The sequence below is a fragment of the Taudactylus pleione genome, unplaced genomic scaffold, assembly GCF_031769625.1.
Source record: "Taudactylus pleione unplaced genomic scaffold, aTauple2 ptg000061l, whole genome shotgun sequence".
NCBI lineage: Eukaryota > Metazoa > Chordata > Amphibia > Anura > Myobatrachidae > Taudactylus > Taudactylus pleione.
Window position 1 is genome coordinate 11,871,739 of NW_028284463.1, and position 25,145 is coordinate 11,896,883.

The window sequence follows — 25,145 nt, forward strand, 5'->3', positions numbered from 1 at the left end:
ATTTATGAAGCCTGACTAATATTCATGAAGACTGACTTTTATTTATGAAGCCTGACTAATATTCATGAAGACTGACTTTTATTTATGAAGCCTGACTAATATTCATGATCTGATTAATATTCATGAAGTCTATTATTCATGCAGCCTATTATTCATGAATCCTGACTTTTATTCATGAAGTCTGATTAATATTTATGAAGTCTGACTAATATTTTTGAAGCCTGACATTTATTCATGCAGCCTGACTAATAATCACAAAGCCTGATTAATATTCATGAAGACTGACCATTATTCATGAAGACTGACTAATATTCTGGAATGTTATTCTTAATAACATTCAGAAAGCACTGGGTTCCTAATGAGCTACATTCTCATAATTATTGGTTCAGTCCATATAATTTTTGCCCTAGCAGTGTGTAGGAGAGGTCCTCTTTATGTACACCTGTCTATTACCCTTCTATTTGTCATTCTGTATAATGGAGGAATTCCTTGTTGTCTGGTTTTTGACCCTCAAAGTCTGTACATCTGTATGTGTATTTTCCTAGAATATAGATTTCTGATGCATCTAAATTGCCAGTGCTGGATACAGAAACCTGTGACTATGTTCCTGCATTTGGCACAAAACAGTAAGCACGTGGTGACAATTACAGGCAGAGAAAACAACATAATTTGCTTTAAGTCAATATTAGAGGAATTTGTTAGCAAACTTAAAGCTAATCATAATTAAGCCTACTTTCCCATTTATCTCAGTGCAGGTCCAGATCTGTATATTTAACTGATGTCAATGCTTCAGCCATTTGCCGACACCAGACAAGCATAGTGAATCTTATTGAAATACAAAAAACTATTGAACCAAGACCGGACTGATCTAGTTTATGGAATTCACGCTAATAGAGTCATCAGTTTCTTACTATTTATTGGCTAGAAGATAAAATAATTACGCGCTGCAACCTAACCAGATGGGAGGAGGCAAACTTAAAAAAAAATTCTATAAAAAGGCGAAGTCACAACTTTCCTAGGAGTTTTGATCACTGCTTCCACAGCGATGCTACTTTATAAATAAGCGACAATTTGTGGTGCCGTTATAAGAAAGAAAATAGGAAATAATGCAAATATTAAAGAGAATTAAAAAAACAACACAACATAAGCCAGTAGTAGCATTCGCATGAATTTTGTCTCCATTTTAGACAGTGGGTTGTTGCCCTTAGTATAACCATAATGTATAGGAAGACTTGCGTTAGCCAATTTTATTAAGATCCCTTTTGTCTGGTCTGTGGACATTGCGGTACTACGATGAGGTTTTGAGCATTTGCGTTAAGACAAAAACTTGTCATTTTGAAAAAAAAAATGTTTACATGTAACTGAATTCTAAAAGGTGCTCCCAGAATTCCAGAGTGCTACATCCCCGTCATAGCTATTGTCTTGTTAGACAATACAGCATAGATAGCTAACGCCTGTCCTGTGCAGTCCCACTAGCTAAGGGTGTGCCCCCGTGCACCTGTGGAATCAAAGGGGTTGTCTGTTTTTGGACAGTATTGTGTTTAGGTTATGCCCGTTCAGTGTAGTCCTACTAGCTAGGGGTATGACCTTGTTCGCTTATAATTCCTATAACGAACTGATGGCTCAGTCACAGAAATAACGGAGAGGAGGACACTGTCGGAACAATTTTGGGGGACTTGATTGAATCCAGCCACCTAAAGAAGATACTATTGCCACATTACACAAGGATGCATCAGAGAGTTTGCAGTGAACTGGAATTCTTCTTACACCTAACACTATGCATTTACTGTCAGGGTGACTTCTCCAAACGATCACGTTTCTTCCTTCTCCACTGGAACAATGACATTGGATTTGGAGAAGATACGGAAACCCTTCAGGACGAGGCTAGAGAAAGGGTGGAATAACAGTGCTCTGCAATATTTCTCTAAGAAAACATTATCAATGATATGGGATGGGTCCCTCACACATTCTAACTTCCTTCAGCACCAGAGGGAACAGTAATCTGTTGATACCTCTAGGACAGAACGGTTTATTGAGTATCCTCACTGTGACACACCTTGACAACATACTGTAAGTAGAGTGGCCTGCAAGTTTTTCGAAAGCAGGTCATCTCCATCACCAAAAGATCGCAGGACCTTTATGTAGTGTTGATACACTTTGATTTTTTTATTTTTATGTTTTAAATATGAGAGGGGTTTAGATGAAGAGTTAATTCTTTTTATAGCGGTTCTTTGGTGCCTCTCCGCAGCCGGTGACATCACAGTTGAGGCCTGAGGGCTTTTTACTTATGCTGCTAAGTAGATCAGGTAGCTCATTTGTTATGGCCTTCTCGATCTTCTCTAATTGGCAGCCACCTATGTAGGAACATTGTTGGTTCAGGAGCTTGAAGCTTGTAATGGGGTTTACACCAAAGAAATCCTTGTAGGCCTCTCGGTTGGGAAGGTCAAACTTGCTGACATTGGTTTTAGCTACAATGGACTTGAAGATGAAGTATTTATCAGGATCTTCTATTATGTCCTTGAATACAAGTTCTCCATCACTGAAGAAAGTCATCTTGTCTTTATAGGTCTGAAGGTACCGGTCCACCAGCAATGCATGGATTCGGACTCTGATAGCATGTTGGCGGATAAAGGCGATCTTGTTTTCAAGCCTGTTCTCAATGACTTGGGTGAGATCTTCTAGAAGAGAGATCTCTTCTTTCAGGAATAGCTCCTTGTGTGTTTCTGGATGGTAGTCTTCTGGCCAGAAGGAACTGACGTAGACCCTTGGTGGCTCAGTCACGTTGATCAGAGGTGCCAAGCTCCAGAACAGTGCTCCGTACACCCTCATGAGTTCTTGGGTGGCCAAGCTGTCCGCCTTGTTCAGAATGATACGGATCTGAGACTCGCGTCCTTTCAGCTGGCGGAAGAGCATCTCCAACTCAAGGCCCACATCCAGTTTGGTTGGGTCAAACACAACAAAGATTAGATCAGCTCGGTCAATGAACCATTGGCAAACGTCATTAAATGGATAACCTGTCAGAGAAAGTTTAGATGGGTGATTAGTTATGATATAGAATACCCTATTACTTTTCATCTATCTTTGAACTAAATCCAATTTTAAGTAATTTAGTAGAATTATGAGTAAATAGCTTGAAATAACATCCACTGTACTTTTGTAAAGGCAACTGCAAAGTTGTTGAAATAAACATTAAGGGGTCAATTCAATTAGGTGAGAGGCTAAGTGCATGCATATGCCACACTTATGGTAGCTCAGGACTCACAGAATTTTTGGTCACAGCCGGATGAGTCTGGGGCAAAATGAGGGAGAGTTAATGTGTGCTGCTGGCATTTTCACGCCGTTGCAATGGCACTTCGCCCTGCTCGCACCTATTTGAATCAATCCTGTAAGGTTTACATTTGTCGAGCTGATATTCCAACTGTTAAAGACATCTTCTTCAAGGGATCAGGATACATAATTTGCCAGATGAAGAGACCTATGTAGCCTCAAGTGCTTACCATCTAAGGGAGAAATTCAATTCCGTGCAATGGACATGATGTGCCGTTCGGGCAAAGGCACATCATGTCCACCAGCATTGTAAGATTTACCCCGCAACCCATAGAGGTGCAAGAGAAAACTTGTGATGTCAGCCCTACCATATATGGCCGATATGTGCGCAGCCCGGCATCAGGTGATGACCAGCGGCACATCGCTTTCAATTAAATCCCCTCCTAAATCTGCTCAAATTAGTCAACAAAATGTATAATTTAAGATTAATTGTGTTTGTTTTCTTTTTCTTTTTTTGTTGTACAAAAACTCAACATAAAGAGTAATAATACCAAGAACATCAAGATGGGGGTCGCTACTGTTTATCGCCCTCGGCTATCCATTAACTTTTTGTGGTTATTGCCTTCATCAGTACCTCTTTCTTGCTGCTTGCGATTCTCAATAATTCCAGGGGTGTCCACAAATGAGACACTTTCGAGGAGTTTGTGGGGAATTTCAATGCCAATAAGCTTCTCCAAAAAATTCTGCCCAAACTTCTCCAACGGGGAGTAGGATCGCGCACTGTCAGCTGCCATCACGATGCCCTCAATGGTCTTCAGCTTTGGCCCATGCATGAGGACGGTAAATTCAGAAGTTGTGGGTTCAGCACCTGCCAGAAATTTCACAAGGACGACAGTTTTTTCAATTGGGTTCAAGGAATAAACTGAATATTTTTGCACATCATCAATCTGACTCCAACATTACCTGTGTATAATTGATGGGGTGTCTCATCTAACCCCAAGAGGTAGTTGATCATGGTGGACTTGCCAACGCTCCACGGTCCCAAAAACAACACCATTGGCTTGGAAGTGATCTCTCCATCTGATGAAAGGATAGACGCAATCAAAGTTTTACTAAGGTTCAGAGAATTATGCTACAGAATGGCAATAAAAGTAACACTTGTAGAATTCTATATATCAGATATGAAATTAAGTACTGCTACATACAAAACACAAGGTGGGACTTCAGGAAAACTATCAGACAACTGCAAAATGCAACAGAACCATAAAATGCTGTAAAACAGAAAGCCAACATTCCAAAATAAAATTCAGGAGAAGATAAGTTATACCAAGAACTCAAGGGGCAGTGGTAAGTTGTGGCCACACCCCAGAGGATATTAGGGCTGTTAATACTTACATCCACCTTTTTGACTTTCGTTTGTAATCAAACGCAATAGACTTATAAAATATATTCTGCACACAGAACTTATTTTTAAACATTGGTTAGATACGCTCTCTAGATCCATTTCAGGTATTGTCCATTATGTTGTACCATATACTGTACAGCCAAACATTCAAGCTAGGCGAGAAATTCTACTTGCAAAGTAGACCCATTGGGTTTATTTCATTTAATTGGACAGAAAGGTGAACTATTTATTTGGGTTGTATTTAAAGATGACCTGATTGCACCTTTTTGCATCGCTGCCTGAGCACCAGTTTGTAAAGCTGGGTACACACTAGGACAATGTCGGACCGATATGTCTTTTCCAGGTGAATCGGAACGACATATCGGCCGGATCGTCCAGTGTGTACGGACTATCAGCGCACTCCGGCAGTCGCCTGTAATATCATCCGGTTGACCTGCTGCATGGCCAACCGGAAATATCGCAGGCGGCGCTGCTGCAGGTAACGAAGGACGGAACGAGGAATCATTCCGTCGTTCATTACATCGATCAATGTGTACCCGTGGTGCCATATATCGGACGGGTTACACATCGCTATGTGTGTACCCAGCTTAAGTCTCCCTGTCAGTAAGAAAAATCGTAGGATAGCTGCCATTGGATACGCTACCTAGAGACCCTAACAATAGGGCAAAGTGCATACACAAGCCAAACTCCAGCTTATAAAGTTTTTTTAAAACTGCACCTGTCATAAAACCATATTGGTATCCTCGAACAACCAATAGCATGATGTTAAATAAAGATTTGTCTATTTGAATGTGCATTATTGGCAGGAAGAAACACTTGTAGATCCCCCTATGTTTCCCACCAGACCCAGTAGCTTTTTAAATCCAGTAGAATGACCGTTCAACGTCTCCGCCTTCACACTGTGCTAGGAACACTCTTGCAGTGTAAACTCTTCCACAAAGGCCGCCATCTTGCTCTGTAAACCTACGATCGTTTTGCAAAAAATCTACCTACACTTTTGCAAAGTGAGATGCACAGCACTTGCTGTAGATAATTATTCAATGTGCTTTTGCCTTTAAATGCTTTATAATTGAGTTTCTGAATGAACAGTAGTCCTGATTCAGGGCTCTGAATCAGGGCAGATTTTTTTATAAAAAAAATCCACCTCAAGGCTGCTTGCATAGCTGTGGGTGACCGCCCACAACTTGTGCCGGCGGCCTGGCGATGGTCGCGATTATCGCGACCATCGGGCTTGCGACGAGGCCCTTGTGGTAGGGTCTCGTCCACCGCAAGCCCCAGTAAACTACTGACATCACGTGTGATGTCAGTAGGGCCACACACAAACGGCAGGCATTCCTTCGGGAACACCTCCGTTTGTACAGCCACCCCCCTGACCCGCCTACAAAATGGGGCGAACTGTCGATCAACAAAGACAGCCACCCCGTTTTGCTGCGAGCACAGAGCAAGTGAAGTTCTCACTCGCTTCAGGGCTCGCGTGCGCACTGCCCATCCATCGACCCACTTGCGAGCGCTATGCGCTCACGAGCGGGTCTGAATCAGTGTCTAGACTTGAATTAATTAATAACTTGTAGTCTCCTATGTAACAGAAATACTGTATACTGATTGCTGAATTTACATGGTGAGTGATTTTAATGCAGACTCAAAGGAAAATTTATATGGTTTGTTATTTGTGTTTTTTTTTTCTTTCTTTTTTATTCTGTTTCACCCATATTAGCTTTTACCAGTTCTCTAAGATAAATGGGAGGTGTCTTTTGCTGTTGCTGACGCAAGGTGAGGAAATATTACATCACACTTTACTTTTTAATAGAGCTTCTGTGTTAGCCTAAAGAGTACATGCTACTTACAAGCTCTATAAAAGAAAATGCAATCTATAATACTTTTTTGGGGGAGATAAATTAATTTCATTTCAGGACTGGTTGGAAAGAAATAGGCCTATTTATTTCATGCTATTAAATTAATTTCAAGGCTATTTGGAGGGAAGGATGTGTAATTATTAAACATGATTTCTTTTTATTTAATGTCGGGCTGGTTGAGGGGAGGAGGGAGGACTAAAGTGTAATACAGTTAAATTGTACCTATTTCTTTTCAAATCAGGGCCCCAACATTCCAAGACCCGGCAAAGAAGCAACTGAGCGTAATACACCAGCAGCAGGTATTCAAAGCTGCAAGAACAGAAATTAGGGCCTGATTCATTACGGATCGCAACTGCGAATGCAATAGCGTTTACACACGCAGTCACTGAGATAGTCAGGGCCGATAACAGAAACCTTGGGGCCCGTTACACAGATATTTCTGCCCCCCCCCCCTCAACCCCGACCCCTTGCCGATGCCAGCAGCGACATCCCCCATATTATGCCCCCAGTAGTAAGGCCCCTGCAATGCCCCCATATGATGCCCCCAGTAGTAAGGCCCCTGTAATTCCCCCATATTATGCCCCCAGTAGTAAGGCCCCTATAATGCCCCCTGTAGTGCACCCAGTAGTAATTCCCCTGTAATGCCCCCTGTAGTTCTCCCATATTATGCCCCCAGTAGTAAGGCCCCTGTAATGTCCCCCTGCAGTGCCCCCATATGATGCCCCCAGTAGTAAGGACCCTGTAATGCCCCCTGTAGTGCCCCTATATTATGCCCCCAGTAGTAAGCCCCCCACTGACATATACACAAAAAAATAAAAACACTTACCTTAAACCCCGCTCCAGTGCGTGCTGCCATCCGTCCCCGGCGCCCTCTCCTCAGAACTATGGGAGTGACGTCATGACGTCACTCCCATAGTGTACTGCGGGACCCGGAAGCCGAAGCTCAGGAGTGAGCCCCGTCCTCCGGCTGGTCCCGGTTGGGAGGAGAGAAGTAGCCTGGCGTCCGCTGGTAACACAATCTCAGCGGGCGCCCGGCAAATGGAGGGTGCAGGGGGTGCGATCGGTGGGCTGGCAGGCCCCTTAAGCTGCCGGGCCCCATAGCAACCGCACCCCCTGCAACCTCCGTAGTTACGCCACTGCCCTGAGCCCTCGGGGCCCCTTAGAACCTCGGGGCCCTTCACAGGTGTGCCCCTAGTCCCACACTGTCGCCGGACCTGGCGATAGTATGCTAATCCATTGCGATCGCTATGCCGTCGTAGCACAATATAAGGACGCCCACCAGTGGCGTAACTAAGGTATTTGGAGCCCAGGGCCCCCTATGTGCGTGCGCCTTCGATGCGCGCAGTGAAAAATGGGCATGGTCACATGGGGCGTTGCCACTTAAAAATGGGGCGTGTAAACGTGATACACACCCCTTTCTCGTCACTCTGAACATTCCTTTCCATTCCCCTTTTGCAGTGCCCCCAGTAGTGCTCCTTATACAGTACCCCCACTATGCAATGTCCCCAGTAGTGGTCCCTCTTATTCAGCCCCCAGTAGTGGTCCCCCTTATGCAGCCCCCCCATTAGTTCCCCTTTCATACAGTGCTCCCAGTAGTGGACCCACTTATGCAGGCCTCAAGTAGTGATCCCCATTATGCAGTGCCCCATGCAGTGGTCCCCCCTATGCAGTGCCCCCAGTAATGCCCCATGCAGTAGTCCCCCCTATGCAGTGCCCCTTATACAGTGCCCCCAGTAGTGGTCCCACTTATGCAGGCCTCAAGTAGTGATCCCCATTATGCAGTGCCCCATGCAGTGGTCCCCCCTATGCAGTGCCCCCAGTAGTGGCCCTTATGCAGTGCCCCATGCAGTAGTCCCCCCTATGCAGTGCCCCTTATACAGTGCCCCCAGTAGTGGTCCCACTTATGCAGGTCCCAAGTAGTGATCTCCCCTATTCAGTGCCCCTTATACAGTGCCCCCTGTAGTGGTCCTCCCTATTCAGTGCCCGCTCCGGCTTATGCTCCCACCACCGTCTGCACCTCGGTCTTCCCGGGCTGGCGCGCTATGGTTTATGGCCCACTGCAGGAGCCAGAAGGCGGAGCTCATGAGTGAGCTCCAGCCCGGCTCTTGCATTGGGCGCAGCAGCAGCCAATAAGAGTCTGTCTGACTCTCATTGGCTGCCGAAACACACACATTGCCGCCGCATTGGTGGCGAGGTGTGTGTAAATGCACTGGCTGGCCTGAGTCCGCCTTCCACCCTTCGCCTGGCGCTATTGGGTAAGCGCTCAGGGGGAGGGAAGGGGTGTGTCTAGTGCTGACCACACTCACTGCAGTCGGCACTACACTGTCTAACTAGGACGGGCCGGTACCGTGGCCAGCGACGCCCACAGCACGAGCCCCGGTGGCCCTACTCTAGTTATGCACAGACGCCAACTTTACCTTACACACATCCGTAATCCTTAGCAAGACTGCAAAACCATCGGTAACATCGAGTACCATCGCAGCCTCACGCCCACTTGCATAAGCTCTGACCTTACTCAGGAATTGATAACCTCATCGCACGCTATAAGTACTCGGGCTACGTATGGCATCTCAGTGGATAATTTATGTACGCCCATGCAACGGCATTCAAACGCACTGGCAGGCCTGCGTTTTGCCAGTCACCCCCCCCAATCACCACCCACAAACGGCACTCACTCTGCGATGGGCCTGTGTAGTCACTGCGGTCATGCAACAATCGGCCGTTTCCGTGTGTATTAGTAGTTGCGATCTTTTGCTGAATTGGGCCCTTAGAGAGCAGCACAGACAACTGTCTGATTATGGTGGGATAGTCCTGATTTTGATAGGCTGTCAGCTGCTATTATCAATACTTTGCCACGACTGCAAGGTATGTCTGTATGTCCCACTTCACGCTGGCCTGCTTGCGAAGGTGGAGCCCTGTGCACCGGGCCCTGCCAGCGGATATACATTATAGTTTTGCCCATGCTGAATAGACCATGCAGGGGTCATGCGCTGCAATCCTAGTCTAGTGCCCCTGTTATTAATGTGCCATTGGGAACTAATTTCTGTTCTTACTAGTGCTTGTATGGCATCAGCAATTACATTAAAGGATCCATAAATTATATATTTCTTGCTGGACTGTCTGACCATCCATTATAAGGAAGTGGGTGCAGTGGGGGGACTGGAGATCATAATTACAGTCAGGTGCATAAATATTGGGACATTGACAGAATTTTCAGATTTTGGCCTCTATTCACCACCACAATGGCTTTGACATGAAACAAACAAGATGTGCTTTAACTGCAGACTTTCAGATTTAATTTGAGGGTAATTACATCCAAATCAGGTGAACGGTGTAGGAATTACAACGGTTTCTATATGTGCCTCCCACTTTTTAAGCGGCCAAAAGTAATGGGACTATCAACTCAAAACTATTTCATGGACAGGTGTGGGCTATTCCCTCGTTATTTCATTATCAATTAAGCAGGTAAAAGGTCTGGAGTTGATTCTAGGTGTGACATTTGCATTTGGAATCAGTTGCTGTCGACTCTCAATATGAGATCCAAAGAGCTGTCACTATCAGTGAAGTAAGCCATCATTAGGCTGAAAAATCAAAGCAAACCCATCAGAGAGATAGCAAAAACATTAGGTGTGGCCAAATCAACTGTTTGGAACATTATTAAAAAGAAAGAACGCACCGGAGAGCTCAGCAACACCAAAAGACCCGGAAGACCACGGAAAACAACTCTGGTGGATGACAGAATAATTATTTCCCTGGTGAAGAAAAACCCTTTCACAACAGTTGGCCAAATCAAGAACACTCTCCAGGAGGTAGGTGTATATGTGTCAAAGTCAACAATCAAGAAAAGACTTCACAAGAGTGAATATAGAGGGTTCACCACAAGATGTAAACCATTGGAGAGCCACAAAAACAGGAAGACCAGATTAGAGTTTGCCAAACAACATCTAAAAAAGCCATTACAGTTCTGGAACAACATCCTATGGACAGATGAGACAAATATCAACTTGTACCAGAGTGATGGGAAGAGAAGGGTATGGAGAAGGAAAGGAACTGCTCATGATCCAAAACATACCACCTCATCAGTGAAGCATGATGGTGGTAGTGTCATGGCGTGGGCATGTATGGCTGCCAATGGAACTGGTTCCCTTGCATTTATTGATGATGTGACTGCTGACAAAAGCAGCAGAATGAATTCTGAAGTGTTTCGGGCAATATTATATGCTCATATTCAGTCAAATGCTTCAGAACTCATTGGACGGCGCTTCACAGTGCAGATGGACAATGACCCGAAGCATACTGCAAAAGCAACCAAAGAGTTTTTTAAGGCTAAGAAGTGGAATGTTATGCAATGGCCAAGTTAATCCCCTGACCTGAATACGATTGAGCATGCATTTCACTTGATGAAGACAAAACTGAAGGGAAATGCCCCAAGAACAAGCAGGAACTGAAGACATTTGCAGTAGAGGCCTGGCAGAGCATCACCGGGGATGAAACCCAGCATCTGGTGATGTCTATGCGTTCCAGACTTCAGGCTGTAATTGCCTGCAAAGGATTTGCAACAAAGTATTAAAAAGTGAAAGTTAGATTTAGGATTTTTTAGTTTGTCCCATTACTTTTGGCCCCTTAAAAAGTGGGAGGCACATATAGAAACCAATGTAATTCTTACACCGTTCACCTGATTTGGATGTAATTACCCTCAAATTAAGTCTGAAAGTCTGCAGTTAAAGCACATCTTGTTTGTTTCATTTCAAAACCATTGTGGTGGTGAATAGAGGCCAAAATATGAAAATTCTGTCAATGTCCCAATATTTATGCACCTGACTGTAAGTAACAAAGGGTCCAATTAAAGTGGAAGGTAAGAAGAGAGGGGAGGAGTTCCTTTGGGACATGCTGGTGTCCTGGGGGTATAGTTACTAAAGTGCGTGTTTTTAGAAGTGGAGATGTTGCCCATAGCAACCAATCAGATTCTAGTTATCATTTATCTTCTAGAAGATAATAGCCAGAATCTGATTGGTTGCTATGGGCAACATCTCCACTTCTAAAAACCCGCACCTTAGTATATACCTCTGGTGTCTGCGTGGTACAAGGGGCAGATTTTCAGCTATGTTTGAAAGTGACATGTAGGACCAACTTCCTATGGATCGTTTTTGGGCATGCTGGTTACCCTGAGGGCACCACGAGCAGCAATATCCAGGTCATTTGTCTATATCAGCACTGAAAATGTGGGAAGCATTTGTTGCACAGTTGCCTTTGGTAGCCATTGGGATTTCCATTGACTTGTGGGGGTTTTAGTAACCAAAATGCCTTTTGAGTGGTACTTTCCTTTATATGGAAGATTTACACAAAGCATTAATTAGCCATTTGTTAGTAATGTGCCAAAGTCATACGTTACATAGACCCTCATCAAGACAGAAGTAGGCCTAATGGTAGCATTGAAGCAGGTGAGTGGGCAAAACTCAGCAATGGCAAGCGAGGTAATCAGAGGCGGAGGTTAGAGGGAGCAGACACTCCAGCTGAGAAGGCCAGGCAGGATACAAGCACAGTTATACCCACCTATGGCCGAGTCAGCAAGGGTCCGTCCACGATAAGCTGTTAGCACATGGGAGGGAAATGACATGTCAACATTTCATCACAAGACAAGGGAAAGCTACCCACTGGCAAATGCCAGCATCAGAACTAGGATGGCGCAATGCTGTAGGGTCATTCAGATGCTGTACAGTATTTCCTAACTAGTCATTCTCCTTACTGTAGGGGTGAAATTAGGATAAAGTGGAAGCCATTTCAAGCATAGCCTTATTTTTATTCAGCACTGCATTTTATTTTAACTCTTAACCAGTGATGACGATTCCAGAGGTGGGGATGCCCTCTGGAGCCGTCACTGGCGCTTATATAACATAAGTCAGACTATAAGGGGTGTGGCCACTCCACATTGTGAATTTTGGACCCCTTTCCAAAATTCACAATGTGGAGTGGCCACACCCCTTATAGTCTGACCACTCCTCCTTCATACCGGGGCCCAGAATTTCTCATGGTGGCCAAGCTAACTGTTATATAAGCGCAGTGACGGCCACACCATGGAAATGAAGCCACACCATGTTGGGGGTGTAGCTGAGCCTCTTTGACAGGCCTGACTGAGCCTCGGTAGTTTGTAACCGCAACCGTACTTCTCAGTACCGCTGGTAGTTAGGGGTTGTTTTTGCGCACATGGGACGGGTTTAGAGTTTGTATTTATTAAGGACGATGTGAATTAATGTGTGTTAACTAAGGGGCCTATTCATTATCGGAGGCCGTATGGCCCTCGAGGATTAAGTAATGGTCTAGCTGCGACAGATACTCGCAGCAGGGGAAACTTGACACTGGAGCAATTCATCATTGCTGCAGTGAGGGGACGGCTGCTCCAAAAAGCAGCTGTCCCCTCGGTTAGTATCGCAGCTACAGAAGTAGCTGCATTACTTACCTCCTCCCCGTCTCCCCGGCTACGTATGCGTGACCAGGGATGTAGTAAGGAGGCGGCGAAGGGATCCGCTCAAATCCCTCTTCGCATGCCCGGAACTCCTTCCCATAGGAAGTACTGTCTCAAGATGGCGCTTGTTCTCCCAAGCAAACTGAATATCAGGTGGTCCTAATGGACTCCTGATGATGAATGGCCTGGTAACTAAAATATGCGGAAACTAGCGTTTCCACATGGTTACCGGGCCTGATATCGATGATGAATAGGCTCCTAAATGTCTAATTTACCCATCTCCTATACTGATTTAACTGGATTAATGTGTATTGTGCAGCCTCTCATCTCCTCCTAGCTTCAATGCTTGTTTAAAGAACTTGTGTGGAAAATATACACACGGGCCGGTGAGGTAAATATCCTTAATTCCCAGGGCCGAGACTATATTTATTATATAGGCTAATGTGGATATTATACGCACCGTTATAGTAAACATATACACATGGGCTGGTGAGGTAAATATATACACGGGCCTGTCTTTTAGATATAGGCCTAGGATATAATAGAGATGAGGGGTTCGGTTTTGCAGAAAACCAAACACACCCCAACTCGGGTCTTTACACCAAGTTTGGAACTCTGGGCCTGATTCAGAGCCGGATGCTATTTGCGGACGGTCGTTCCAAAAAAGGGGCCGGCTATTTCAATTGAGCGCTCGCTCTTTGCGGTTTATTGACGCCTCTATGTCTAAGCGAGCGAACGAAAAATGCGCTCGCTATTTTGTAAAGACGCCCCTTTGCCGTTCGCAACCCACGTCATCCCCCGTATTTATTAGACTAATCGGGTACATCGAAAGGCATCTGAACTGCTCGCAGTGTTTGTGGTTGTTTTTTCTTACCACTATCACTGCGAGCAGTTTAGGCTTAAAGACAACCAAGTGACGTGGTCGATGACGCTCCTTTACTAATTATGCACTCCCATTAAACGCCCTTTTGGCCGTTAGGCACGCCTGCATTCAGATCTCCACTCCCCCGTTTTTAAGCACCTTCCCCTGTTACCACCCTCAAACGGTACATTCTGTCAATCAAATTAGCAGCCCCTCGCTGTTTTGCGAGCACGCGATTTCCGACCGCAATGACTGGTTTGCGCATGCGCATTACGACCCTTACGCATGCGCAGTTGTGCGAACATCGCTCAGAGCGAACGAGCGGCCGCTTACGAGCGGCTCTGAATCAGGCCATCTGATCTTAAACCCGGATATCTGGTGTTTTGGATTGCATTTAAGTCTTTCCCCCGTGATTTCTAGTGCTGTAAGGTGATCAAAAGTGACTGGATATTAATGCTGTTGATGTTACTGATACTATAGGAACAAAAACCGCCTGGAAACTTGCATTCGGAAAGGGCCATTACCGCATGCTGAAGAAACACATATTCACCTGTAATCTCATACTGTCTGAGCTCGCTGTATTTGTAAGACAGTTCCAAGGGCTTGATAGAAGAATGGTAAATTTTCCTGAGCCTCTGCAATACCGCTGAAATGAGATAAGGAACATGAGAACCAGGAGGGAAAAACTGCAATTCAGTTATTAACATTACCAGGGATCAATTAAACGATCAGAAGCAGTAAGCGGACATGCCCATACATCATCTGACCAAGGCCGCTCAACCAGAGCTCTTAGCGTCTGGATCTCTGTCTAGTTTGGTCATCTCAGACAGTTGGCGTTTTGCGTTGTGGACCATCCATCTGGATTGTATAGGGCCTAGTTCATTCAGTGGTTGGTGCCTGCTAACATTGGTAAATGGCAGTCAGTAGTCAGCTGGCTGTATTGTCTGCCAACCATGGTCAACATCTGATGGCTCCAGAAGTGTTGTTGACCTGGGCTGACGTTCGGTCTGGGCTTTCACGCACAGTGATTTGGACCATCTCAATAGCTATGTGTGTGTGGGCATTTTTAATATTACATCAATGAACCTCTGTATGTATGTAGGATTAAAAGAAAGATTACATAGCTTCATGACCAACACCTTGACGAAGGAACCTGCCAGTGTTTTGCCCAAGAAATCATGTGAAAGTATCTTTCAAGCCTCTGATGTCTCAAAACTATAAATCATATATGTGGATATTATAAATTCCACTGTTTTTAGAATAAATAGTTGTCTACTACGTAACTTAAACTATCCAGTGGCCCCTTCGAGTATTATTTCCTTAGCAGGCCGTTTTTTATCCAACCTCATACCAATGAGGAGCTCAGGTTCCTTGAGTTACAGAAGATGATGGTCCTACAACCGATAGATGCATTCCTACAATAAAAATGAGAATTGATCAATCAGGATAGGCCATGTGTCATTACCTGAATAGTCATCTGCTGGTTTGTCATCCGACAGCTTCAGGGTACTGTCTATGTGGCTCCTATCCCTCCTACCGACCTCCTCTTCCGAGTCATCCACATCGTCTGCAGGTAATAAACAAGAGCAGCCAATGAGCAATTAGCTTCACTGGGACCAACAGAAGTAGTTGTGTGTGATGTTTCTGTTCCCACATGTCACCCCATACAGTTACAAGGGTTTATATGCCTTTACCGTAAAGTGCAACTGCTGCATCCAGACAAACAGAGGCAGCCATTTTGTGGGCTAAAACCATATTCATGAGAATGCTACTTATTCATTCACTAGGGAGCCAAGATATCACTGAGGTCACTGATGAGACTCAACTGAATGGCTGCATTCTCAGGAATTTTCATCCAGTCCACAAAATGGCCGCCTCCTCTGTGTCTATGCCATTTCAGTTGAGAGATCTGGATATTCATTTACTAACCAGTAATGTATAGGAGATGTAATACTCAATTCTGGACATATGTTACATTCACGTATAAAGTTATACATATCACCTCGGGGCACATTTACAAACGACCACGTCACTGGAGGCTATTATTCTAATGGACACACATACTGAGCGTGAGAGTCACTTAGGGGGAGATGTATGAAGCCCATAGCAACCAGTTGCCCATAGCAACCAGTCTGCTCGTGTCTTACAATTTTATAGAATGTACTTGATAAATGCTACCTTAAAGCTTGTTGGTTGCTATGGACAACTTCTCCACTGGTCTCCTACTCTCCACTCTATAAAAGGCTTGATACATCTCACCCTTAATGCTTTAGGCAAAACACTCGTGAAAGCAGAACATGTTAAATTACAGCCATTTAACTCCCCATTTAACTCTATTAACTCCAGATCTGTCCGCTTAGGAGGAATACTGGTCTGCATAAATCTTCCTCAGACTCTGGGCCTAATTCAGATTCGCTCGCGAGCGCTCGCAAGCGGGTCGATGGAAACCCAAGTGCGCATGCGCACGACGGAGGGAGCTCCGTCGTGCGCATGTGCGACACCCACATAGCGACAGCCAAGCTGTCGCTATGGGTCTCTCACCAAAGGGGGCGTGCTGTCGATGGTGAGTGACAGCACGCCCCCTTTGGTGGGCGTGCCAGGGACGTTGCTGCCCAGACGGAGGCGTTCCCATGGGAACGCCTACCGTCTGGGGCCGGACCCACTGACATCACTAGTGATGTCAGTGGGAGTGCTTTTGACTCTGATAGAGCCAAAAGCATTCCTGGGCTTGCAGCAGCGAGACCCTACCGCAGGGTCTCGTCGCAAGCCCGATGGTCGCGATGGTCTTGACCATCGCAACCATCTTTTTGGCCGCTCGCATAAGCTGTGGGTGGTCACCCACAGCTATGCGAGGGGCCAGGGGGGCGCTCCATTTTTAGGTAGGAGGGCCCTGATTCAGAGCGAGCGCTCTGGTCAGAGCGTCCGGCTCTGAATCAGGCCCTCTGTCTGTTCTGATGTAAAATAAAATAGTTATACTGGTAAGATAATAAAGGCGACCAGCTTGTCTTCCGTTTCTGATTTTCTCTAACAGTGCTTTGGTTTTCAGCCAAAAGCAACAATATAAACATACTGAGACCTTAACAACATTATCTATTACACCTGCTGTACACAATATATTATGTGGCTATATATTCATACTCACATGTGAGATAGACAGACTAGTTGTAGTTTTACACTAATGACAGTTCTACTGGGTTTGGGTACAGGATGACGGCCCTCGGGGTCAGAATCCCAACGCTGGAATCCCGATAGGGTTGGGATACCGACACCTGTCGGTCGCAATACTAACCCTCCCCCTCTCCCTACCCTAAACCCTCCTTCTCCGGTGCCTGAACGTAACCTCCCCCCTAGTGCCTAAATCTAACCTCCCCCTCCCCGCACCCTAAACCTAACCGTCACCTTTTATTGCCTAATCCTAACCCTCCCCCTAGTGCCCAACCCCTAGCCCTAACCCCGCTACTTACCTTTGGAATTCTGGCAGTCAGTATGCCGGCACCGGGATTCTGGCAGGTGGGCAGGTGTCGGTAGTCAGGTGCCGGCATTCTGAGCACCGGAACCCCCAGGAGATTATGACCGCATCCCGTTCTACTTGTAATACGCAAAAAAATATATATGCACCATAAAGCATGCTTCAGTATTGTGTGATATTACATCCGCTGCTGCAATCACGGTCGCAATTTATGTGCGAAAATATGGTAATGCCTGCTAACAGCCTACCCGCCTGAAATCCTGTGCAACGGACTGAGGTAATGCTGCTACACCTACTGCCCCCAGGGGCGTATCTATAATGGGTGCAGGGTGTGCGGGGAACATGGGCCCCTGGGTCCATAATATTACACACCTCTCCGGAGTGCCACATCAGCGTGGGGGTCCAACGTTGTAAAACGACTGGAAAATGGCCGTGGCGGGCATTTTCCCGTCGTATGCGCATGCACAGTACAGGGAAAATGGCTGCCGCGGCCATTTTCCCGATGACCGGTGCAGACACTATAGACTCTGGGCACACTCTAGTGCCAAGAGTCTATAACTCGGGTGCTGGCCGCGCAAAGCTCAGTGCGCTGCCGGCCGCTGAGCGGAGAAGAGGGGGCCACGGGCCCCCTCCTCTCTAGAAACGCCCCTGACTGCCCCTATCTGCGTTGTGTGCAGATCGGGGAATGGGGGCACCTCCATCAAAGCAACATCAGACGTCCATCAACTCCTTGAGTAATTCTGGGGCTGCGCAAATTCTGGGTCAACTTTCTCTCTAAAAATGGCCTCTGAGACTGTGGTTCTGCGATTGAGAATGCAGCCGTGAGCACAGACACACCTGGAGCTCTCATAACACGGCCACAGGCCGGCCTCCTTTTGCAGACACTTTCTACCACCTCCCCGACTCCACCCAGAACGCCCATGTACCGCAGTGGTCTGCTCAGGACCTTGCGATCACGTAGACAGTGCAAATGGCGTGTACAACTACACCTCGCGCGAGTGTAGCGAGACTTTCATCTGCGTATCCACATATCGGACAATTCTGAATCAGGCCCTTATTACATACAGAACACTTATATGTATTACCTCACATTTATAGTACAGTGTATGTAATATGTCACATATATAGTACAGTTGTATGTAATATGCCACATATATAGTACAGCGTATGTAATGTGCCACATATATAGTATAGTTGTATGTATGTCTCTATACGATGCATTTACATTACACATACAGTAACATCCTGTGGGACCACAGCACGTTGGGCATGGCTGCACCCATTTGTGGGTGGGTCTAGCATGTGAGATGTACCCACTCACAGGAGCATGGCATAGCATCCAGCAGCTGGGATTATTAAAGTAGTCACTACTGTATCAGGATGGCAGGACAGTCCCATAATATATCCATTTTTATCAGGATGTATTTAGATGCTAAAATGTAACACACAATAATTAAAGTGCTACAACTTTATTTTGTACATCTCTCATGTAAATAACATAATCAAATTCTATTTTCTGTCATAGAGACAGATGTATGAAGGACTTAGAACCTCATTCAGAGTCGGTCGTAAGCGGCCGCTCGGTCGTACGCATCCGATGTTTCCAAACCACGCATGCGTACGGTTAGTTGTGCGCATGTGTGTAGGTGACCTTGCGATCCAAAATGCTGCCGATGGTACGGCTTACGAGCAGGAAGAGGCTTCCGAGAGTTGATTGACATGAAAGGCCATTTGTGGGTGTTGATGGGGGTGGTGGTCTGAAAACGCAGGCGTTCCTCACCGTTTTCAGGGCGTTTCAGTGGCGTACATAAATTACCTGCTACGACCAACATAGAAGGCCGGAAGTAGTAAAACGTCACTCTGCGACTCTGCGAGCAGGTTTGAGGCCTGGCTGATCGTACAGCTTGAGGTTGGGTACATGCTCTCTCAAGCCCCAGAGTACAATCGATACTATCGAATGTTACTGATGTTAGGATTGATGTTTCTATTTTGAGCCACACAATGCAAGCAGCTAATAATCGTTTGTTGTAGATAATAACACTGCTAATTGGTTTGTAATTGATTCAGTTGCATTTGCATTAGCGAATAATAATAATTGGCAACAAGCTAGTAACAAGCAGATCGATAGAGCATGGAAACATGTCATGTGGGCATCAACACAACAAAAGCGGCCGCAACTATCAGAAGAAAATTAACATACAGCGACTGACAATGACTGAGAAAGATTGACTAGGTCGTTAGCTGCTATCTCTCGGTAGCTAGAGGAGGTGCATTGTTGACGTATGGGCGTCAATTTGGTTGCGACCGACCGGCCGTTCGGTTGCTTCCTTTTTCAGTTTCGCGGTCGTTAGGCGTACGACCGAGCCGCCGCTTACGACGGACTCTGAATGAGGTCCTTAATCTTGACATAACATCAGGTCATCTTAAACACACACATTCCGCAGCACATATCCTAACCCACTGCTCCATGCTCCTTCCTCACTATATACCCCATCTGTGTCGCCCCTGTCTGTCTGCCCTTCCCCTTTAGAATGTAAGCTCTCACGAGCAGGGCCCTCATCCCTCACGTGCTTCCCTCCCCCTACGTATAGTATCATTTACTCCTAACTCCCCACAATGACACCTAACACTTGGTTGCTCATGTCCTGCTGCTTGTGTTTTGCAGCTGAGTTTATAACCTTGTCCTGCATTGTTTTGTATTACTATTAACTGTTTTTCTTGTGTGCTCATTTATGTACTGTGTAAGGCGCTGCGGAACCTTTGTGGCGCCATATAAATAAAGGATAATAATAATAATATGGCACTATACGGTACTATAGGTATTGCATTGTGAGTGATGTTTAGTGGTCCCTCTGGTGGTGAATATGTATTATTATTGCTTTTTCAGCAGTCCAGAATAACAGCAGTACGTGATTTATGCCTCACAGATACAAAACAATAAGAAGTACTAATCTTTGGCACATATTATTTTGACTTCTTCAAAGTAAAAAAATAAGTTAAATTTTAGGGGGGATGGGGGGGATACAGTTCTGGTTGGTATGCAGATGGATATTGTCAGGATGTCCATTTGTGCACATTACCGTGTATATTACGGGGGGCAATCTTCGCTCATTTTGCTGTGCACATCTATGGGGTACGAGGAAAGATGAGCAAAAGCCATTGGCCGTTCCGGCAGCACCCTGCGCACATTGTGCTGCCCGTTACGTATCTAAATCATAACTATTTGCCTATGAAGGTTTATTCAGATTATGGGAATGCCTAACCTATTGTTTTTACTACTCCCTCTTCTGATGCATTTTCTGTGTTATTCATCCTTAACATCTGTTTTTGTTTTATCAGCTCCTCTGTTTTCCTTCTCACCACTTATATCTTCAGCATCTGACTCAGATTCATCTCCTTGTGTCACTTCTGGTAAGTTGTCCTTGTTTCTATCACCTGAGTGTTCTGCTTTCTCCTCTTCTGAAGACTTCTCATTTATTTCAGTGTTGTCAGCTAACTCTGGATCTTCTGCTGCTCCGTCTCCTGCTTCTTCTGATGACCTATTTCCATGTACATCATCATCTGATGCTGGTTCTTCTACTCCGTCCTCCTTTCCTTCTGATGACCTTTCTCCATTTCTATCATCATTATCATTTGAGTCTTCCACTCCTTCTCCCTCTTCTTCTGATGACCTTTCTCCAATTATATCATCATCATCATCATCTGAGTCTTCCACTCCTTCTCCCTCTTCTTCTGATGACCTTTCTCCAATTATATCATCATCATTATTATCATCATCTGAGTCTTCCACTCCTTCTCCCTCTTCTTCTGATGACATTTCTCCAATTATATCATCATCATCTGATGACCTCCCTCCAGTTTTATCATCCCCAACAGATGACTCTGTTTCTTCTGCTACTAATTTCTCAACCTCTGATGACTGCCCTTCATTTATATAATCGACTGATTCCACTACTTCTGCTTCTTTGGTCACTTCCAATGATAATTCCAATTCACCTTCTTCTTCATCTTCTGCCCCTGAGCCTCCATTTTTCTCAAGAAAAAGGTCATCTGTTTGTACACTGTCCTCGGTGTGATCTATATTTCCATGTATCTGGTTCTCTTCTTCATCTGAGATATCTTTGGAATCTTCCTGATCTATATCCTCGGGCTGAGTTTCAATAGAATCCTGGTGTCCACCGAAGTTCGGATTCCCAGTAGTTAATGTGTCTGGAGAAACATGTCCAGATTCCTGGGCCTCGCCAGATTCTGAATCCTGTCGTGACACAACTGAGTCTTCTTCGTTCTCAGTTATATCTAGATTATGGTGTTTCTCTTCTTCCTCGATACCATTCTTTAGAGTACCTAAGTTGGTTTCTTGATCCTCTTTATCTTCGTCATCCTCGGGTTGAGAGTCTTTATTTTGTACTATACCTCCTATAGCCTCTAATAGAGGTTCTTCTGTAACAGCCTTTTCTTCGATATAGTTTCCTCCAAATGTGGGATCCTTACTGACTGTGTCATCAGATTCTTCATCTAATATGGTCTCTTCTTGGCTTTGTCCTACATCAGCTTCCTCACCTTCTTCCCGGTTAATTTTTACGGATTCACAGGTAGATGCACCTGGAGTAATGTTCTGCTTCTCCAGCCTCTCTCCCACAGCTCCGCAGTCCTGGGGCTTTACCTCGTGTGTCTCTGGCTCAAGACCTTCTGTGTAGGAGAGCAGCAGATTCTTTTCTACAAGACTTTGCTCAGCATAAAGAGACTTGTCATCCAAGCTGGGGTCCACTGCACCCGGTTGGCCATCGGCAAAGCCTCCAACGTCATCAGTGGCATCAGGAGAAGAGACTTGAATTTCTAAACAGAAGACGATCAGTCAGTGTCATCGGGCCACTGGGTTCAGCAGAAGAACAGCAAAGTAATACTTATAGCTGTAAAGTGCATTGTTTAGTGCATTAGTTCATCATCCAATGTTATTTTTATTCTATTGGATTTTGCTTCAGTCTTCTCATATCCAACTTCCAGTGGTTAACAATGTTAGACTGTTTTGCCATGGGTTTTAACGGAGTATCAATTAGAAAGCAATTTGTTATGAACTACTGACATTAATGAGGTACAGTGGGGGCAGCCATTTTGGGACTGGGTCTATGTTTATTAATTCACCGGGAACCAGAGACTTTCCTGAGGCATGATTAGATCCGTACCTACAGTATACACTCTGCACAAGCAAATGGCATATTCACTTTAAGCATTTTTATTTCCTGTAATGCACAGTCAGAACAGTCTTCCTGTTAGTCCCACTACACATTCTCCATTTTGTTTGTTTATGAACTAGACACTGTCAATAGCTATTAACCCTCACGAGAACACAATGGTCACATTTTTACGTTTATTTTCACCCAAACTGCCAATGTATCTTCCGGTATCCGGATAGAAGATCGACAATGTAAAGGTCGCCAATCAATATGTCGACATGCAATGGGTCGATAGGGACATGCAAAGGGTCGACATTGCAGAAGGTTAAGAGAGTTTAAAGGTCAACAGGTTCAAATGGTCGACACAAAAGATTGACGCTAAATTTTTTTTAAAAATTTGTAATTGTTTTTGAACATTTTTAAGGATAGGGTTTGTGTTAGACACTAGGGGGATGGTAAGGATTAGGCTATGGAAAGGTTTAGGCACTAGGGGGAGAGTTAGAGTTAGGCTAGGAAAAGGTTTAGGCACTAGGGGAGGGTTAGGGTTAGGCTAGAGAAAGGTTTAGGCACTAGGGAGAGGGTTTGGATTAGCAACCAGGGGGAAGGTTAGGGATTAGGGTTAAATAAAAAAGATATGTGTTGACCATTTTTGTGTCGACTATTTTTGTGTCGACCATTTGAACCTGTTGACCTTTTAACCATTGTCGAACTTTTGTACCTGTCAACCTTTCGTCCCTGTTGACTTATTTTATGTTGACCATTTGATGTCGACCAATTGACTGTCAACCTTTACAATGTTGATCAATTATACCACACCCATATATTCTCTAGTTTCTACCTCCTGCTAGATCCCCTAAATTTATCAAGAAACGTAATTTAATTTATAATACACCTGCAATCTTCAGTGTTAGGTAACACAGAAACGTGCACGTTTGCAGAAGGCAGGCAGTAGCACAGCAATGATATGTGTGCAAGACAGTACAGCTTTGCAGAAAGGTTGGGGGACTCCTGGAGTAATCTGTCTGCAGAGGGCAGAACAAGCAAAATAAAGTTTTAGTTACTTCCAAGAGACAACAAAAAAAGTGCTGTGTCTTCCCAGTCTGGTCTCAGCTGTGCAGTATCTGGTAACACAGACTGATATTATTATTATCTTTAAATTTATATGGCGCCACAAGGGTTCTGCAGCGCCTTACAAAGTACAGAAACAAATGAGCACACAAGACAACAGTTATTAACAGTACAGACAATGCAGGACAAGTACATGATTTATAAACAATGCTGTATAACACCTAAATAAGCAGCAGGGTGTCAGTAAGCAGTTTTAGGTGCCATTGTAAATGAAAGTAAAAGTTAGGCAAGAAGAAGCACGTGAGGGAAGAGGGCCCAGGGAGCTGCCCTTTTTTTTTTTTTTGTCTTCCTGGCCTTCGTTCAAAATTCCTCCATCACTTGGCTTCCTGGCTCTTAATCTTCAAATGGGCTCTCAAGACCGTTTCTTCCTCAATGCTTTCCAGCGCTCATCCTAACCCACTACTCTATGCTCCTTCCTCACTATCTAGCCCATCTGTGTCACCCCTGTTTGTCTGCCCCTCCCCTTTAGAATGTAAGCTCTCACGAGCAGGGCCCTCTTCCCTCATGTGCTTTTCCTTCCTTTACTTATATTATCTACTCTATGCTCCTTATAACAGTACCTAACCCGTGACTTTTGCCATCCTGCTACTGTTGCAGAAATGTTTATATACCATGTACTTGTTTTGCTATGTCTTATACTGTATGTTAGTGTTTTCTTGTTCTGTTCAACTGTTTTTATGTACTGTTTCTGTACTTTGTTTTTGTACTTGTTAGGCGCTGCGGACCCTGGTGGCGCCATATAAATAAAGGATAATAATAATAAAGGATAATAATAAATTGACAGTGGTACTGGAATGATTTAAACAATGTAGAGAAGAAACACAAACATACAAGAATTAAATGTTCAGCAAGCAGGTAGTTGCTTGCAATGCTGAAGCAGGGTGTTGGCAAAAGGTGTGTCCAGGTTATAATGAAAGCTGGTGGCTGAGTAGCAGGGTTTCCAGGAGCTCAGAAGATCCTTTGCAAATTTTTCCAAGTTATAGAGAGCTCTTTTAAAATGTCGTCCTCCTGTCTTCCTCCTGCTTAACTCCTGACTAACTCTTGAAGTTATGCTGTACATGTAGTCGCACTTAGAAAAAAAACCCACTTTGAAATAGAAACCTATGCAGCCTTGTAACCTACTAAGTATATAGTTAAGCATAACATGTGTGGTCACTGATTACACCCACCCCCAATAACCTCACCCACACCAGTATCCAGATACAAGTCATAAAATTCTAATGCAAACAAACAGAGCCAAAACAGCATCCCATGAATCTAGGAGATAATATTTAATTATATAGTCAGATCTAAAGTCACTCTGAAGTTTACAGATATTAATTAAAGACAATATACCTAGAAAATCAGTGTATTCCAGACAGCATTGGAATTTCTCTAATTATAATAGATGCCTGGTGCAAATAGATGTTTACCTAGCACCAAGCACAGCTGTCCTTACATAAGTAACCTCTGGAGCCGGGCAAAGTTTCACACCGTTATTGGCAATACATGGAATGTGGATATGGAGTATGTTGTTGTAGTTGT

General features: G+C 44.7%; 1 protein-coding gene across 1 annotated transcript in view; it reads right to left on the minus strand.

Annotated features, from left to right (window-relative positions):
• Nucleotides 1-2,015: 2,015 nt before the first annotated feature.
• SRL (sarcalumenin) overlaps nt 2,016-25,145 on the minus strand; it is a 57,007-nt gene continuing 33,877 nt past the window's right edge. Inside the window, exons 2-8 of the mRNA XM_088464726.1 lie at nt 20,680-22,155; nt 15,316-15,417; nt 14,401-14,496; nt 12,079-12,114; nt 4,231-4,347; nt 3,902-4,135; nt 2,016-3,014 (exon numbers count right to left, since the gene is read on the minus strand). Coding sequence (XP_088320852.1) covers nt 2,209-3,014; nt 3,902-4,135; nt 4,231-4,347; nt 12,079-12,114; nt 14,401-14,496; nt 15,316-15,417; nt 20,680-22,155 — 2,867 coding nt within the window. The 3' untranslated portion in view covers nt 2,016-2,208. The remainder of the gene's footprint in view (nt 3,015-3,901; nt 4,136-4,230; nt 4,348-12,078; nt 12,115-14,400; nt 14,497-15,315; nt 15,418-20,679; nt 22,156-25,145) is intronic.